Genomic DNA, 17,290 nt, shown 5'->3' on the forward strand with positions numbered 1-17,290 from the left:
TCTATTATTTACTGTTTTGAAACACCAAATGAAGTCTTGGGTTTTCTGTTTCCGCTATGGGAAATCCTTAGCTGACTCAGTTTCCTCCTCTTTAAATTTACCCCATGAGTCCAAATAGACTGTTTTGTGAAATAGGTCAAAATCACTTCTTTTTTGGTTTAATGTTCTCAAGTTGAGAAAATCTGTTTAGAAAGTCTGTTTTCAGCAAGGCCATGTGATATCCTCTGGCAGCAAGGCACTATGCATCTTTGTCTTTCACTGTCAAGCCACAAGTATAAAAGATTCTGGTAAAATGTTTTAATTCTTTTTCTGAATTCACTTGAGGCTTTAGCATTAGTATTTAAAAGGAATGAATAAAACAAATTATAGCATTTTTAATTTGAAAACTCTTCTAATGGGTAAAAAAGTCATATCTAAAGGACTATGATCTCACTTGGAACAAGTGGTATTTAAGAGTTATATACAATAGTTCCAGTGATAGCATATTTTTACTTCAGAGAAGGATGGAAGAGACCTAGAATTTTATTGAATGTGAAATTTCTTTTGAAAAGGCTTTCTTAAAGTAAGTAAATAAATAATACAGACAGTTTTGGGTGAATAAAGACTCAATTCACATGGAAATGCTTCCAGCATTACTACAACTTCATTGAAGATACAGAGCTTACACAACCAGAAGCCAACGTAATTTCAGTCTGAGAACTGAGCTCTTGTTCTTTTTCCATGTGCACACACTCTTCCATATCTATTTATTATGCAGAGACTTGTCTACAGCACAAGCAGAAATGGGCAGAACTTCAGTAAATAATTCCATTTTGTCCTGCATTTTAAAACTGGTCAGAATGATGACCAGCATAGTACCTGATCTTCTGAAAGTGTTAAAAATACTTTATTTCAAAAAGATGTAATGTCTGTTCTTAATTTGTAAGCCTACCTTAAAAATTGAGGGAAGTTGGGTGCTAATAATGGGTTAAATTAATGCAAAAATGCTTGTTTATAGTAAAACCAGGTTTTGTCAAGTCTGACTTCTGTGGGATATATCTTTAAATCAAACATTATTTCCATATGCCATAGAAAATATATTTAAGTTGTTTCGTGCCAAAGAATTCCCGGAACTTTGTATAATGCAACCAGAATGATTGGACTTGTTGTTCACTACAAAGATCTATGGTTGAATACTACAAATTCTTCAGAGCCTGAGTAGGCATTCACTGAATGAACAAAGTTCCTTTTTATACCATCAAAATAAGGCGGGGTATTTTTTTTCCTAAATAATTTACAATAGACTTTTGGGGGAAAAGGATGCAGAATGCTCTTCCCAGAGCCTTCTCCTCACCAGTGCTGTTACTTGAGAACTGTCTACTTCAATTGCTATTGCATAAACTGAGCACTATTTTGGACTCAACATTGGAATATTTTGACAAATATGTAGCAGCCCTTCTATAAAGGGACTAATGATGGCATTAATTGATAAATCTTTTAGAAATACTTGAAAAGAAAAACGGAATGTTTATTTGGTCATACTTGTCTGTAGGAGCTGGCAATTGTCAGGCCACCAAAGACATAAAAACCTTTCTGAAGCTACAGTATAATGATGAGGAGATGGTAGGCTGCTTCTCCAGTGTTAAATCAGGGTGCTAGTCCACACAAAAATTCTGACCTGTGGAGTCTTTCTTACTACGTTGCTATAAACTGTCATGTTAATGGAATCTTTTGTTTGATGAATGAGAAGATAATTTTGACATATTTTTCCGACTTTGAAAAGTTTGACTTACTGGTAATTTTTAATAGTATTTTGTTGTATTCCCCGTGTTTATGACAGTTAACATCAAAACAGCTTTTTTCCCCCCTACCACCGCCCATATATTGTAGTTTAGAAAAGGCTAAAAAACTAATGGAAAGCTTTTGAAGGAAAATGGTGTGGTAGGAAAGAGGGAAGGGATGGATAATGGAGGGATTGTGTATTTGTACAGAGTTACACTATTGTGGTGCCTGCATTTTGCTGCAGTGTGCACACAAAACGTGAAGGGGAGGTAAAAGTGGGGTGATAGGAGGTATTTCCTTTTGAAATAGGCATTGAAGAGCTCTTATTGCACTGTTCTTGCCTACTAAGATGATTTAAACCTTGTAATAAAATTAAACTGCATCTTCTTGACTCCTCCCCAAATAAGTTTTCTGATTCCATCCACATCAGGTTGGTAGAACAGCATAAAAAAAAACTATTAGTGAAGATCAAAATGGATATTTTTCTCCTGTTAGCCTGCCTACCTAAGTTCAGATCTTCAGACTATGGTAGACTACACTTGTTAATTTGAGAAGTACTACTTATTTTGAAGATGGGGACAGTGTGTTCTTCTCACAGGAAAAGGCAGCTGAAATGAAGTATTAGAGACACAGGTCATGGATGTGCTATCTAAAGCTAACTCTTTATTAAGTATCTGAGCATCTACAGTTTCAGCTTGTTAGCTGTTCAACCTTTTCTTTTTTTTTTTTTTCCTTCTTGATATTTCAGCTGGTGAGAAAAAGGAAAAGGTATGTGGAGACTTCTTTGTCCTTGATATGCAGGAATTAGTGAGGGCTATCTCAGACTTTCTTTGTCCATCGATATAAGGCTAATTTGAGAGTAGCTTCTTGGGGCACGGGGAAAGGTGCTTTGTGAAACAGTCTGTTCCCTTGTCATGAAAGAAGTGCAGGCTCTTCAGAGTAGCTTAAGATGAGTCTTCAGATTGCTAGTCTTCTTTGAAAGCTAAATAATTTTTTAGGGTTTCTTTTTTTCCTTCCCCCCCCCCCCCCCCCCCATGTCTTTGCAGATTTTGTACTGCATCCTCTCATGTGATGACTTCAATAAAAGCAATAAATAACTTGCACTTGAATGTGCATTCACAGAGGCAGAGTAAGTTCTATTGAACTTCTGAAACACTTCCTCCATTTTTCTGTTTTAATTCAAGTAATATGTGTGCTGTACAAGTACTTGTTATCATTGTTTACAATGGGATGCTTTCCACCAAAAGTTCAAACCAAAAATGTTAAGCTTTTGCTTAAAAAAAAGTATAGCCAAACCTCTAGTGTATATAATCCCAAGCAGTCACCACAGTCATGAGTGCTTACAGAACTCAATGCTGAAGGTGCTGCAGGCATTTTCTTAGTAGAATTAAAACACTCAGTAGAAGTCAAGTTTAACTTGGAAAGAAGGTATGCAATGATCAAATGAAAATGCTTCTAACCACTTCTAGTTGTTCTGAATCCTCTAAACTGCTCTTCAAGTGATACAGTTATTTTGCTAATGGTATTGATTTCTCTGTCAAGACAGCCTTGGCTGCACAAGCTCTGAAGTGGAGAGGGTTCACAGAGTAGCCTCTCTATACCTGCTTTATAACTATGGTACTGCTTGGAGGAATAGCAGGTTTGCAAAAGCATTTTCTGTGCACAGGACTTAAATGTTGGTGTTTGGTTTTTTTTTTTGTGTGTGTGTGTGTGTGGTTTTTTTTCCTTGTTATATAAATTTTCCTATGCATCAATCCAAGTTATGAAGTGATTTGTGACTGACCAGTATCTCATAAAATTATGATTTTTTTCCTATTTGTGCTGTTTTGGCAAATACAAGAAGCAAACATTTTGAAATGGTGTATGGATAAAAAAATACCACACAAGTTAATGAAAAGTTGCTGTGCCTGTTGCTTTTATCCTGTAATTAAAGCCTTAGTTTACAATTTTTTGTTCAACTTTAAATACATCAATTTCACATCTTGATTGTGGAAATGCTGAACTAAGTCTGATTGCTGTGCTTATCTCTCTTCTTCCTCTCTTATGGAAACACTGAGTAGCACAGTACAGGTGACATAGCAGAAAATGTTTTAAGGCTAAAACCATGTAGTAAAAAATGGGTATAGTGAAGAAGTTTGAGCTCAGCTGCACAAATATTCTGTTGGTGTTGCCTCTAATATAAAATGTACCTACTGATACAACCTCTTTCAGCTATCAAGAATACTGTTATATCTCATTTTTAGTCCTGACCTCTTCCTTTACAAGAGGATCTGCAGAAGGTGCAGATGATCAGCCCTTTAGCTGAGATTGCAGTCTTGTAGCATTCAGTCATGCACATTCAGAACTCTGATAAAATTACTCTTTTCTTAAAAGTCTTTCCTGCTTGATCCACTTGTTTAGAAAAAATCTAATTCTTGAGGCATGATTTCTGTTATTTCTTATTCTTTTGTGATATCTTCAGGTCTTTAAAAGTGGAGACACAAGGAACATAAATTCAGACAGTGCAATCTGAGGGGGTTATTCCCAGACTTGGAATGTTCTGAAAGGCTTGCTTGTTAACGTGGGCTGTAGCTACAATGCCTGTAAAGGAACTAAGTATTCTGCCACAGTGCCCCCTCCATCCTGTATTCCCAGAACAATCTGAATGTTGTGTCATAGCCATGTGCCATTTTGAGAGCTGCACAGACTTGCATATTTTCTACTCTTCCCTGTGGAAAAACTTCAGTGTCTTCAAGCCTTTCTTCCTAAATAAAGCAAAGTACTCACAATACAAGTTTCTCTGTGCACATTCAATTAGTGAGTTATGTGCAGCTTTCCTGAAAATTGTGCATCTAGTTAATTTATTTTAAAAATGTCAAGTGTAATCTTATAATAATAATCATTGTAATCTAGTATTTAAGGACTTCATCTATTGCTGGTTTTCCTGGGTTCTATTTCTACTGTATTATGACTTGATATGGGATTATAAAACCTTTGAAATAGAGACAATCTGCTAGGAAAGATATGTGAATAAGGTTTATCATAGTATCCTGATTTCCCTGAAGGCAAATGCTGCTATGGGTATGATTACTTTTCCTTAACTTCAGATGTATATGTCTAACCCTGTCTTCTGGACTTGCTTTGTCAGCAGTAGAGAAAACGTAGTTAATTCCTAGGATGTGATTCATCTTGTTCTCAGGTAGAAGTCTCTGTGGCCACTTAGTTTCCATGCTTATCTGTAAGTGGCAATATATGTGTTTTAGCATTTTATTTTATTTTTTTAGTCATTATTTGTGAATAGGTAGTTGGGAGCTGAAAGGAACTATGACTTTTCTGTCTGAAGAAGATCAAATTCCTGGTTATTAGTAGACTTCAAATATGAAAATAGATTAATTTGAATTGCTTTTAAACAGCTGTTCTTAATGTCATCCTGGTGCATTAATTTGATGCTCTCTATAATACAGTTCTTCTGTTACCTCTCAGTTATGCTTCTGCATCTTTAATGTGTTTCATTATCTGGACCTTAAAGAACATACTCTGTGATTTTGACTCGAGTTGATATATATAGCATCTGTAATAATCTGACTAACATGGCTAGAAGTTATTTTTCTTGTGAGTTCTGAGACCACATTGTCATTGTTTCCATTTATAAATTATCGCAGTGCAGCTGGTGAATTTGTTTTGCAGCTGGCTTTGGGGTCATTACTGTGTTCAGTTTTCTGGAAGTTGTAGATACCTGCAGTAAATCAATGATTTGAAACTTCTCGTGTGATTTCTTAAGCAGATTATATACTGCTATTTCTCTTGGCTTTATAAATACTCTTATGATCTCTATTTCTGGTGCATGTATATATGATATTAATACATTAAAAATGCTCAAATAGACCAAAATAGTTTTAATTCCCTTTGAATTAAAATGGGAAGTAAAATGAATGACAGAAACAAGGAGAAACAAGATGGAATACTGTTCATATTCAACATTTTCAGGCTGAAAATTACTAAGAGATACAGATAGCTTTAATCAGCTCTGTGATAGACTGTTAGATTGGATCATAAATATTCAGGAGTCTTGGATGAATTTTGGGGTGCTCATGGAGTTTCTTTCTCTTCCTTTGATTCTTTTCTGAACTGTGGGATACTTTGCAAAAGGCAAGGACTATTTTTCAAGGGTAGCTATCTGTGGATTTTCCCAGTTCATTCTTTTCAGATTCCAGTAGTGTTATAAAGACATGATAGATCTGCTGGGCTGCTTATCATTTGTCACATGTTTTGATCAGTTGCTTTTATTCCCATAGTTTGAATTATGAATAGGTGGTTGTAGCCATGGTGCTTGGATTGTTCTGTTTGGCTTTGATCCTGAAGTCATCTTTGTCTATGATTCAGCTTTGACTTTTTTTTTCTTTCCTAACACATGTGTTGGAGGACTTCTGAGCAGTTTTCTGGGAAAATAGTCTTTAGCTGCCAGTGCCCTAATGATGCATCTCTAAGGCATCTTCCTCCAAGATTACTGAATGTTCATTCAAAGACAACTACAGATTCTGCTAATGCCATTGAACAGTACTCTTTGTGCTGCACAACTTGTAGATATTTACGAGATTTGAGTTTTAAATACCACTTTGGCTTAATTTGTGATTTATCATTAGGAATTAATATTCCAAACTAACAGGTGGTACAGCCTTTGTCCTTCATTGATTTATTTATTCTTGTGGGTATTCCTTGAAATCAGAGGTGGTATTTAAGGTGTATGTGCTGGTTCATTACAGGGCTATATATTTTTGTGCCACTGAAACACAATGGAAGCTTAAAGAGGTTGGAGTATAGCTCCTGCTTTTTCATATAGCATTTGCTATGCATTAGCTAGCAATTCCAACTCACCTCTTGCAGTACTGTCCAATCTGTAAGTTTTGTTTATTTGTTTGTTTTTATAATTTGCTGCTGGTTTGGTAATAACACACATTTGTTTAGGGCCCATCCAGTTGATGGAACTAGTAAATGACTAAATCTTTCTCTCAAAGTATAGCAATGAAAAAATAATCCCTCACACCTTGCTTCCAATTTATACCTTTCACTGCAGGTTGATACACAAAACTAATTGCATTAATCTTTCTGCAGTATTCTATATTAGCATCCAAGGCTTCTTCTGTGAGAATACTTTATATCCTCTGATATGAAATTATCAGACTTATACTATTTTCCATATATTTAATGTTCTGCTAATTCTTAGGTTCTATTTATTTGTTTGTTTGTTTGTTTGTTTGTTTATTTATTTTATTGAAAGACAATCCTGTGTATCTAAGATGCTAGAATATGTGTGGAATGTATGTGCAGAGATGGAGTGGGTTGGACTCTGGTGCCTGTCACTAATATGAGTCTTAAGTAATTCTGTGGCGTGAGGTTAATCATGGAGCACATTGTAGTCTGAATCGCTGTATGTCTGCTCTTGTGGCTCTGACCTAAGGTTATTGCAAAGACATTTCAAACCTACATATTCCATTTTTTCACAAACATGAATAGACAGGACCTAATATGAATCTCAAAATCAAGCCTTTCTTTTTGCATGTGATCAGAAGTATTTTAATATTTTAAAGCTAAGTCTCTGCTATAGAAACAATGTTGGTTTCAGTGCCAATATTGAATTGCAACTCTGATTTGGATGGAGGAACTCTGCAGCTGCTTGGCTGCTAGTGTATCACATGGTTTGAGAAGAGAAAACACAAATGAATTCAAAAGGCATTTATAGCTTTTATTATGGCATGCCTTTCTGAGTATGGCCACAATGAACAGTTGCAAGAGCTATCAGTATCTACAAGGGAAACACAAGAAACTTACTGAAAAGCACTGACTAAGAAATTTCAGTAATAGTTTTTGTAAAGTAAAACATCATAGGGAGCACTAGTTAAGTGTGACACCATCTTAATACAGGCTCAGGCTCAGAGTAATCAAGTGATATTCTTTATTATACACGATGTAAAAATATAAAAATACCTCTTGTGGTAAAGCTCTGTTTTATCTTGTGACAGTTTATTTCAACTGTATGACTAAGCTAGAGTTGTGAACAATATGACTGTGATGTCATATCTGCAACTCATTTATATTGATAGTTCCTTTCTGGTTCCCATATAACATGGGCAAATTTACATCATTGTATGCCTTGTCTCACTGGATGCCTGTTATGATGCACATTTGTCTTAGGACATGCTTTAGAGACATTCTAAAATGTCAGGAAATAATTGAAGTGCTGTCTGCTAGCGATCTGCCTACATGAAAAAAAAAATGACAGGTATATAGGACAACATCCTCTTTAATATCTTCATAGATGATCTGGATGAGGGCATCGAGTCAGTCATCAGCAAGTTTGCTGATGACACTAAGCTGGGGGCAGATGTGACTGGGTTGGAGGGCAGAAGGGCTCTGCAGCGGGACCTTGACTGCCTGGACAGATGGGCAGAGGCCAGTGGGATGGCATTCAATAGCTCCAAGTGCAGGGTGCTGCACTTTGGCCACAACAACCCCATGCAGAGATACAGGCTGGGGTCAGAGTGGCTGGAGAGCAGCCAGACAGAGAGGGATCTGGGGGTGCTGATTGATATCCGCCTGAACATGAGCCAGCAGTGTGCCCAGGTGGCCAAGAGAGCCAGTGGCATCCTGGCCTGCATCAGGAATGGTGTGGTCAGCAGGAGCAGGGAGGTCATTCTGCCCCTGTACTCTGCACTGGTTAGACCACACCTTGAGTACTGTGTTCAGTTCTGGGCCCCCCAGTTTAGGAAGGACATTGAGATGCTTGAGTGTGTCCAGAGAAGGGCGACGAGGCTGGTGAGAGGCCTTGAGCACAGCCCTACGAGGAGAGGCTGAGGGAGCTGGGATTGTTTAGCCTGGAGAAGAGGAGGCTCAGGGGTGACCTTATTGCTGTCTACAACTACCTGAGGGGTGGTTGTGGCCAGGGGGAGGTTGCTCTCTTCTCTCAGGTGGCCAGCACCAGAACAAGAGGACACAGCCTCAGGCTGCGCCAGGGGAGATTTAGGCTCAAGGTGAGGAGAAAGTTCTTCACTGAGAGAGTCATTGGACACTGGAATGGGCTGCCCGGGGAGGTGGTGGAGTCGTCGTCCCTGGGGCACTTCAAGGCAAGACTGGACGTGGCACTTGGTGCCATGGTCTAGCCTTGAGCTCTGTGGTAAAGGGTTGGACTTGATGATCTGAGAGGTCTCTTCCAACCTTGGTGATACTGTGATACTTTCCTCAAGTAAGTTTAGATTGATACTGAGCATATTTTTTATGTCCTTTTGGTAAGGGATCAGGAATAGATTTTCCAGAATTCAGAAGCATTCACAAGCCTTTAATTTGCTTTGCTGATGACCAGTGTTTAATTGTGAAGAAGAACATAGCCATCAAGCATGAAGCTGCATTACATTTTATTACGGGGCAGTAGCAGAAGATGAGAGGATATGGAAACATTTGGCTGAAGTGCTGGTTATATGGTATGGGGAGAGACTCAGTAGAAAGCTGAGAAAGGCCACTGCTTCTGCCACTGAGGTAGCTAATACGTCTTTCTAAGCAGTCTGAGCTCGGGTACCCCTTTGCCACAAAATTACACTTTGAATGGATTCCTGACTTTCAAAAATAGGGCAGTTCCTTGACAGAGGTGAAACTGTGTCCAAGCAAATCAAACACAGTACTGCACAGCCTACCACATCATCTGTAGTATATAGGTAGCAGCTTTGGAGCAATTAACAACCTGAGAAAGAATCCTGCAACTCTGACAACTAAGTGGGTTCCATACCACAGCTTTGGACTGGATGTTCACAGTGATCCAAAGGCCCTCAGCCTCTTTTTTCCTTCCCCCCCCCTGCCACGAACAATGTTCAATGTCTTTTTGATTATAATGCAAAGAAAGTTCTGCAAAATTAGACAGATGGGGACATGAGTGCTGTATTGCTTCTGTTATTCTCCAAATGATAGCTCATGATTATTACTCTCTTTTTACTCAATCATTATGCTGTGAATTGGATACTAAAGATGAAGAATTGCTGTTTGTTATGCTCTGTAATCTCAGGAGTGCACTTCTATTTATGTTCTCAGAAAGAAAGCTTTAGTTTGCTGTTATGATAGACACTAGTTTTATTACACCTATGAAATTATGAACTAAACTTGCTTAAGATATAATGTCTTCTGGAAATTTCTATGCAAGGTCATATTTCTTTTTTCATTTTTTCCTTCACAAGATTAATACTGCAAGCAAAGCTCAGAAATGCACTGCTATGATGAGCTAGGATATCAATGACAGAGTAAAAAATTATTCTTGTAATCGATTCTTGTAATCTTCACTGACATCAGAAAGACTATTCACATATAAGTAGAACTTGGGTGATAATTTTAGAATCATCTGTCAAAGCCTCAGAAGTGATTTTTCATGAGGTTTTTACGTATTTGGTTTGGTTATTATTCTTTAATGTCAATATTTTATTGATGGAACACGTCCTATGACTGTTCATCCTGCTAAAAGCTATGCACATCTGTGTGGTTTTAGTACTCTTACATAAGATGGATTATCTGCAACAATATGGTAAAAAACTCAAGCTGTAATTTAAACTCCAAAGATATTATTTTTGGTGAACATTTCATTGAGGCCAGTAGTGGGAATATAAACAGAATCAGATAATGAAGTTGCTGTTCCGTCAATGGGTTATGATTTTTTTTGTTTGGGTTTGTTAGTTTATTGGTTTGGTTGAGTTTTTAATTAGTCATATTAAGTTGTAAATAGTGTACTGGCTTTCTGAAATACCAACCTGAGGCAATAGATTCCCAGCCTTGTTCTGTAAAACACAGAAAGCTGAAAAACTTAGTGTGACATAGCAGAAACTGGCCAACCAGAGGAGATCTGAGATAGTTCCTAGGCCATAAGGGAGAAGTATTTGAGTAACAGATATTTCCCACCCCCCCCAAAAAAAAAATTGTCTAGTGTACAGGGTAGGAAAGGCATTTTGTGTATATTTACAGTATGTGTGAGCTACCAGGGAGATGCCCATGATCCTGTATTACTGCACATAAGAGCAGACTTTGAAGGTTATGAAGTGATAAGACACCTGTTCAGAATTTTGAGAAATTGATTAGCATTGTTGGAGCAGACACAAAGGAGGTCACAAAAGTGATGTGAGGGCTGAAACACCTCTTCTGAGAGGAGAGGCTGAGAGAGTTGGAGTTGTTCACCCTGCAGAAGAGAAAGCTCCAGAGAGACCTTATTAAGGCCTTTCAATACTTAGAGGGGATGTTAAAAGAAAGATAGGGACAGTCTTTTTAGCAGGGCCTGGTGTGACAGGACAAGAGGTGATAAATTTATACTAGAAGAAGGGAGATTCAGACTAGATGTAATGAATACATTTTATACACTGAGGGTTATGAAGCACTGGCATAGGTTCAGTGAGATGCCAGAAGCCACATCCCTGGAAATACTCAAGGTCAGGTTGGACAGGGCTCTGAGCAACCTGCTCTAGTTGAAGATGTCCCTGCAGTGGAGGTTGAACTAGATGGCCTTTAACCCAAACGATTTGATAATTCTGTGCTGGTATGCCTTACACCTTTGAATATATAATGATTTTCTTTTGTTTGGTCTCTCATTGTGAAACAAGATGGAATATTGTTTGGTCCTTCTGCTTTATCCTTGCTCTATCTAAACCCATCATAACAGTTTCAGAAGGAAAGAGTCTCCAGTGTCATACCTCAGGACACCAGTTAATGCTTTTTGTAGTAATTTTCAGAGGTGAGATCTTTACTATGATGGGGTTGATTTCCTGTCTTGGCTTCTCTACTGGGTTTAACCAACTACAGCAGAACTGCACGTTTTAACCTCAAATTTGATTTGACGTAATATTCACCCCTCAGTGCACTGTGGGGTTAGTGTGAGTTACAGGTCAATGGTGTAGTTAAAATAGAGACAAAGTGTTGTACCCGAGAAGTTGCAGAGAACTGACACTGACACAAAGTTAGCATCACGAACATTTTCTTGTAGGACACTTGGCATTCAAAAGGTGTGAATTTCTTGAGACTGATTTGATGTAGCAACATGTCTCAGTTCTAATTTAAATTCCCAGAGACTCAAATATATTTGATAGAACCAATAACAATTTATAGAGTGCCCTTCTCTCTTCCCCCTTCTTTCCCAAAAGAAAGGGATTAGATGTAGAGAGAGGAAACGTAAGCACACCCAAATAAATAATCTCACTCAGATTTGGAAGTTAAAAGAAAAGCTTAACAACAAATTAAAGGTATATATGAGGTAGGGAATAAACAAAGGCATAGGGAAGGGAAAACAAGATACAGAACATGTAAATACACCTAGATTTTTGATGGCGGTGGGTTTTCTGTCTCGTTGGTGATGGCCACGTGGTAAAACAAAGAGAACCAGGAACAGGATGGTGATGCTGGTAAGCAGGGAGGCAGGGAACAGAGAGAGAGAGAGAAAAGGAAGTTTCCCCCCCTGCTTTTTAATAGATCTTTAGACAGCAAGGGTGAGTGGGCTAACTGTGAATCACCTCGTGGTGTTCAGACCCACACCTGGGGAGGGGTCAAGACCACCTAGGGTCAGGTTCAAGGTCACTCTCCCTCGAGGGTTAACCCTGTACACAACAATGTAAGAAAGCACAACTGCTTTGTCTTTGAAATGAAAACATCACAGAATCACACAGGATCACAGGATGTTAGGGGTTGGAATGGACCCAAGGAGATCATCGAGTCTAACCTCCCTGCCAGAGCAGGACCACACAATCTAGCACAGATCACAGAGGAACTCATCCAGACAGGCCTTGAAAGTGTCCAGAGAAGGAGACTCCACAATCACTCTGGGGAGACTGTTCCAGTGCTCTGTGATGCTTACAGTAAAGAAGTTCCTCCTTGTGTTGAGGTGGAACCTCTTTTGCTGCAACTTACACCCATTGCTCCTTGTTCTATCCCAGGGAGCAAGCGAAAAGAGCCTGTCCCCCCTCCTGACCAGCCCTCAGATGTTTATAAACATTTATTAAATCCCCTCTCAGTCTTCTCTTCTCCAGACTAAGAAAGTCCCGAGTCCCTCAGCCTCTCCTCATATGGCATGCCCTCCAGTCCCCTAATCATCATCATAGCCATCTGCAGGACCCTCTCCAGCAGATCCCTGTCCATCCTAAACTGGGGAGTCCAAAACTGAACACAGTATTCAAGACGAGGTCTCACCAGGGCAGAGTAGATGGGAAAAAGAACCTCCCTTGATCTGCTGGACACACTCTTCCTAATACACCCTAAGATCCCATTGGCCTTCTTGGCCACAGGGGCACACTGCTGTCTCATGGATAACTTGTTATCCACCAGCACGCCCAGGTCCCTCTCCAGCTCCCTCAGCTTTAAAATACTGTTTCTAAAGAATGTTCTGAGTTTGGTAACTTTCGTATTTGTCATGAAATCTTCATGTTTGGTCAAATTTTGCTGTTCCATGCAGCAGTGAAAATTTGGATGATTAATGTTATTTACTATGAATTAGTTTGGAACAAAACTTGTTATATTAAAAATATTGTCACAGAAGGGTTGGTAGAAGTAACTTGGAAGAAGCTGTGCTTCAACACCTAAAGCAACAGGTGAAGAGCATTATGAATGACACGGCATGTTCTTGAGATAGCGAAGTGCTCCTATGGGCTGCACAGTAAGAGCGGTGTGTAGAGGGGATTTTTACTGTGCGGTATCATTTGCTGCCCGCAGCATAGCTTTGGGGGATAAAGTTAATATGACTCTTGGTACCTGGAAAAAGTGACACGCGATTTGAGTCGTCTAAAATTATGTCGTGGCTACAGGCAGCGGCAGCTTAAGGGTTGCCCCGGCCATTTATTTCCCTCTGGAAATGACTAACGGTAGCGTCCCGTCTCCGTCCAGCTCATTGCTGGGAGCGGGCGACATGCCCCTGACGTGCCAGGCGCAGGTGTGGGCGCGTAGAGGCGGCTGCTGGGCTGCCTGTAGCCAGAGACTGCCGGCCAGTCGCCGCCACTCCCCTCCGCCCAGGCAGCGCCCCAGGGCACGGAGAGGGGTGCATAAATCCCTGCCTTCCTGCTCGCCGGTCCGCAGGGAGCCGCGGCGATGGAGGCGGCGGGCGGGCGGGCACTGCCATGTCTGCTGGCCGCCGTGGGGCTGCTCTCGGCGCTCAGCGCAGCCGGGACGCTCTTCTTGCTGGCACAGTGGCGGGAGCTGGGCGCGGCGCTGCGGGAGCTAGAGGCGGCGCGACCCGCAACGGCCAACGGCTCCATCCGGAGCCTGCCGGGTGCCACCGGCGCCGGCCAGCAGCCCCTCGCCGCCCGCAGCAAGCGGAGCCGCCGCGGGGAGCGCGCCCGTGGGCACATCCGCGCCGAGAACGAGGATCTGCTGATGCTGATGACCTACTCCATGGTGCCGGTAGGGCGGAAGCGCCCGTCCCGGCGGGGCTGGGGGCGGGCACCGCCTACGGCTGCCCTCCGGGGTGCTTTGCTTACGGAAGGCTGGCGCCAGGGCTTTTCTTTTCTGAGCCGGGGCTCAGACGGAAGGGTGACGACGGCGATGGCCTTTGGTGCCAGCCTCGATGGCCTTGGGGACTGTCGATGCGAGGCTTATCCCAGCTTCGGCCTGTTGAGTCCACTGGACATGCGACCCCCATACTCTCGTTGGTGTTGTCAGGGCTGACCTAAGGTCCATGTTGTGTGAAAATAACCTACTTGATGCTTCGGGAACAAAGCGACTAAGAAACAGCAGTTGCCTAACGTGATGTCATCTGTAAATGCTGAGCCATATAGCTGACATGTTATAATTCAGCTTTTAAAATTATAGTTACATAGACAAGTTGGTTGTTAGTAGCATGGATTTAATGAAACTTCAAAAAAAAATGTAGCTGCAAAATAATGTCAACCTTCCAGTTTTTAAATCTCTGCACCACTATCATGAACTTTCCATGTATTTTCCATTGCTCAGCATCTCCAGGTGAGGTATTGCATCTTAGCTGACCATCACATTTCATTGAAATTGATCATGCCTTTTCAGTAAGTGTTAAGAGTTTGATGGCTGTTGAGAGGACTACATGTCCTTTCTCTGGCAAAACTGCATCATTTTTTGCACTTCAGTGAAAGATTTTAAATTTCAGAGTCAGAAGAAATGCAAGAAAAATATTACTATTGAGAGACATGTAGTGGAAATTCTGTCCCAGTAAGGATGGCAGGCCTAGGCCCCCAAGAAGCAGGAAAGGTTAATCTCGAGTTCTTACTGATGTAACCAATATTACTGGTTTCTAAACTTACAGAAAACAGCTTTTTGGTAATGTGTCATGGTTAATAAACCATTACAATGATAACCCATCAATATTAAGCTAATGTCATTGTAAAGCTTGTTGTTCATAGCATAGAGTTCTGATAATGCAGTTGTTTGGTGGTTTAGAGTATATATATATATATATATATATAGGTATTTAATTTACTTCAGCTGGGCCATATAAGTCCTTGTGCTTTGTATTTGGAATTTGCAGTACAACACATAGGCAATTCAAAGAATGTTTTTTTAATGAGAGGCAAACACAAAAGATCTTGGATATTCAGTTCTAGTTTCTGGTTCCATTTACCTAAGCAGTAACATTTTTCACTGGACCCTCTGCATCTTACTAGTGCATTTAATTTTTAGTACATGTTTCATTATTATAAAATAACTTTTTTTTTTTTGACTGAATATGGTCAAAAATAATTGAATATTACACATTTAAGATTTTTGGCAATTCAAGAAAAAAAACCAACCTTTTTTTTCTAGAGAAAAGTAGGCTGTAAATCATCAATTTTTAGCTATAATTCTCAAGATACCTTTACTGATCAGAGTTATTTCAAATCTGGAACTGTAAATTACTTTCTAGAAACACATACTACCCAAAATTGGGGGGAAAAAACCCAACAGTAATTTGCTGCCATGTGAATTTTTTCCCACGTGATTATTTTTTTTAATGTTTTGCATCCAAGCTCTTCATCAAAACACTTAGTCAAAACATTTTCCTCTTTCTTTTAAGAAATAATCTTTGTGTTTGGCAATTACAGCTCATTGAGTCTGAAGGATACACAAATAAAATTGTTGGAGAGAAGATTCAGATCTTGGCAGGGCTCTGGGGTTCTGTAAATGCCATTTGCTGTTGGGTACTTGGACTTAGTGCGTTAGTGGCTGTTGACTGTCTAGATAATACTGATGGTGGCACATTATCCACTGCTATGGTTAAATATGTTGTTCTCTTGTCATTAGGTTTAATGTGTGGATTAAAATAATTTTGTTACCCTCTCCAATAGCACCAAGTGATATGGTGCATATTTTAACAGCATGTAAGGAGAGATTATTCACTTGTACAGCTCCTTCATTTAAATCACAACTGTGAATATTGCTGTGTGTGATGTGCTTCATTTAAGTGTAGATATCCTGCAGAGTAGCTTGCAGCTTTTTTTGTGGCTTTTTGTTCTTTCAAAATTTCAATCAAATATTTTTCATTCTGGCTGCTGCTCAGAGGAGTATGTAACTATGTGCAGACCCACTTGCCCAAGGGGAACAAAAATCCTTAGAATCAAGCGCCGTCCCCTCTCACTCCTGCATTTTTGTATTTTGTATCCAACACCCACTAATATGGAGACTTGAGTGTTTTTATGACTTGAAGTTCCTGATGGTTGATAAGATGATCCCTACTAGATTGGTATGCCTCAGGATGGTGTTTCTTTGCATGTGGGCCCTGAATGGAGGTTTTTGCCTGTGCAGGATCTCTTGGAGTCACAGACTTCTGCAGGTTGGTACAGCAAGTATCAACAACCTACTGCTCCAGTCAACTGCTGCTCTAGGGGGAGATCTGCTTGTGGACGCTGTTCCATAGCCTTTGAAATAACCTTAGGCATCAAAAAGCATATTTTAGCTTTAATAACATGAGCATATGTTTGATTCTGGACCTTTATTTAGGTATTTATAAATAAATCTATTTATTATGTTAGACATTGGCAAGTCTGCTGCTCTAGAAAGGCTGAGAGTAACAGTCCAATAAACCTGTCAGTGGTGTGTTTGAAAGTGAGATTTAATACACTGTAAGAGGAAGTGGATTACAAATATTTAGTAGTCCAAGTAGTTGCTTCATAGTTTGTTTTTGTTTCACTGGGGTTTTTTTGTTTGTTTGGTTTGGTTTTGTGGAGTGGGTTTTTTTGTTTGTTTTATTTGTTTATTTGTTTCTCCCTCCAATGTTCATTCAGGAGAAAACTACGCTTTTAGCATTGAAATAAGATACTTTTATCTGTAGCTTTGCTGCAGGGCAAAGGTGATGCTGGCTGATCTAGTGAGTGGTGCACTCATCTTCCACTGTTGCACGGGAGGTTCTTTTGTAGGCTATTTGCTATAGCACACTCACTTCACTTGATTGTCACCTGAATTGCATTGATTGGTCAAAATAATGCTGCTGAGATAATTTGAGACCTCCAAAGCAATCTGCAATCACTAAACAAAACCGCTTAGATTAAAATGCAGTTTGAATTGGAACACGCATGGACAACGTGTATTTTACAAATTACAGGGT

The 17,290-nt window shown here is 39.9% G+C and overlaps 1 protein-coding gene across 2 annotated transcripts in view; it reads left to right on the plus strand.

The window, feature by feature from the left end:
• The window catches only part of GLDN (gliomedin), an 83,930-nt gene that overhangs the window by 48,809 nt on the left and 17,831 nt on the right, over nucleotides 1–17,290 (plus strand). The window contains exon 1 of one of the 2 annotated variants that reach the window (XM_064157629.1): nucleotides 13,768–14,142. The exons of the other annotated variant lie outside the window; for it this stretch is intronic. Coding sequence (XP_064013699.1) covers nucleotides 13,831–14,142 — 312 coding nt within the window. The 5' untranslated portion in view covers nucleotides 13,768–13,830. Of the gene's footprint in view, nucleotides 1–13,767; nucleotides 14,143–17,290 lie in introns of those variants that run through there. 2 annotated transcript variants of the gene reach the window in all.

Source organism: Pogoniulus pusillus, chromosome 17, assembly GCF_015220805.1.
Source record: "Pogoniulus pusillus isolate bPogPus1 chromosome 17, bPogPus1.pri, whole genome shotgun sequence".
Taxonomy (NCBI): domain Eukaryota; kingdom Metazoa; phylum Chordata; class Aves; order Piciformes; family Lybiidae; genus Pogoniulus; species Pogoniulus pusillus.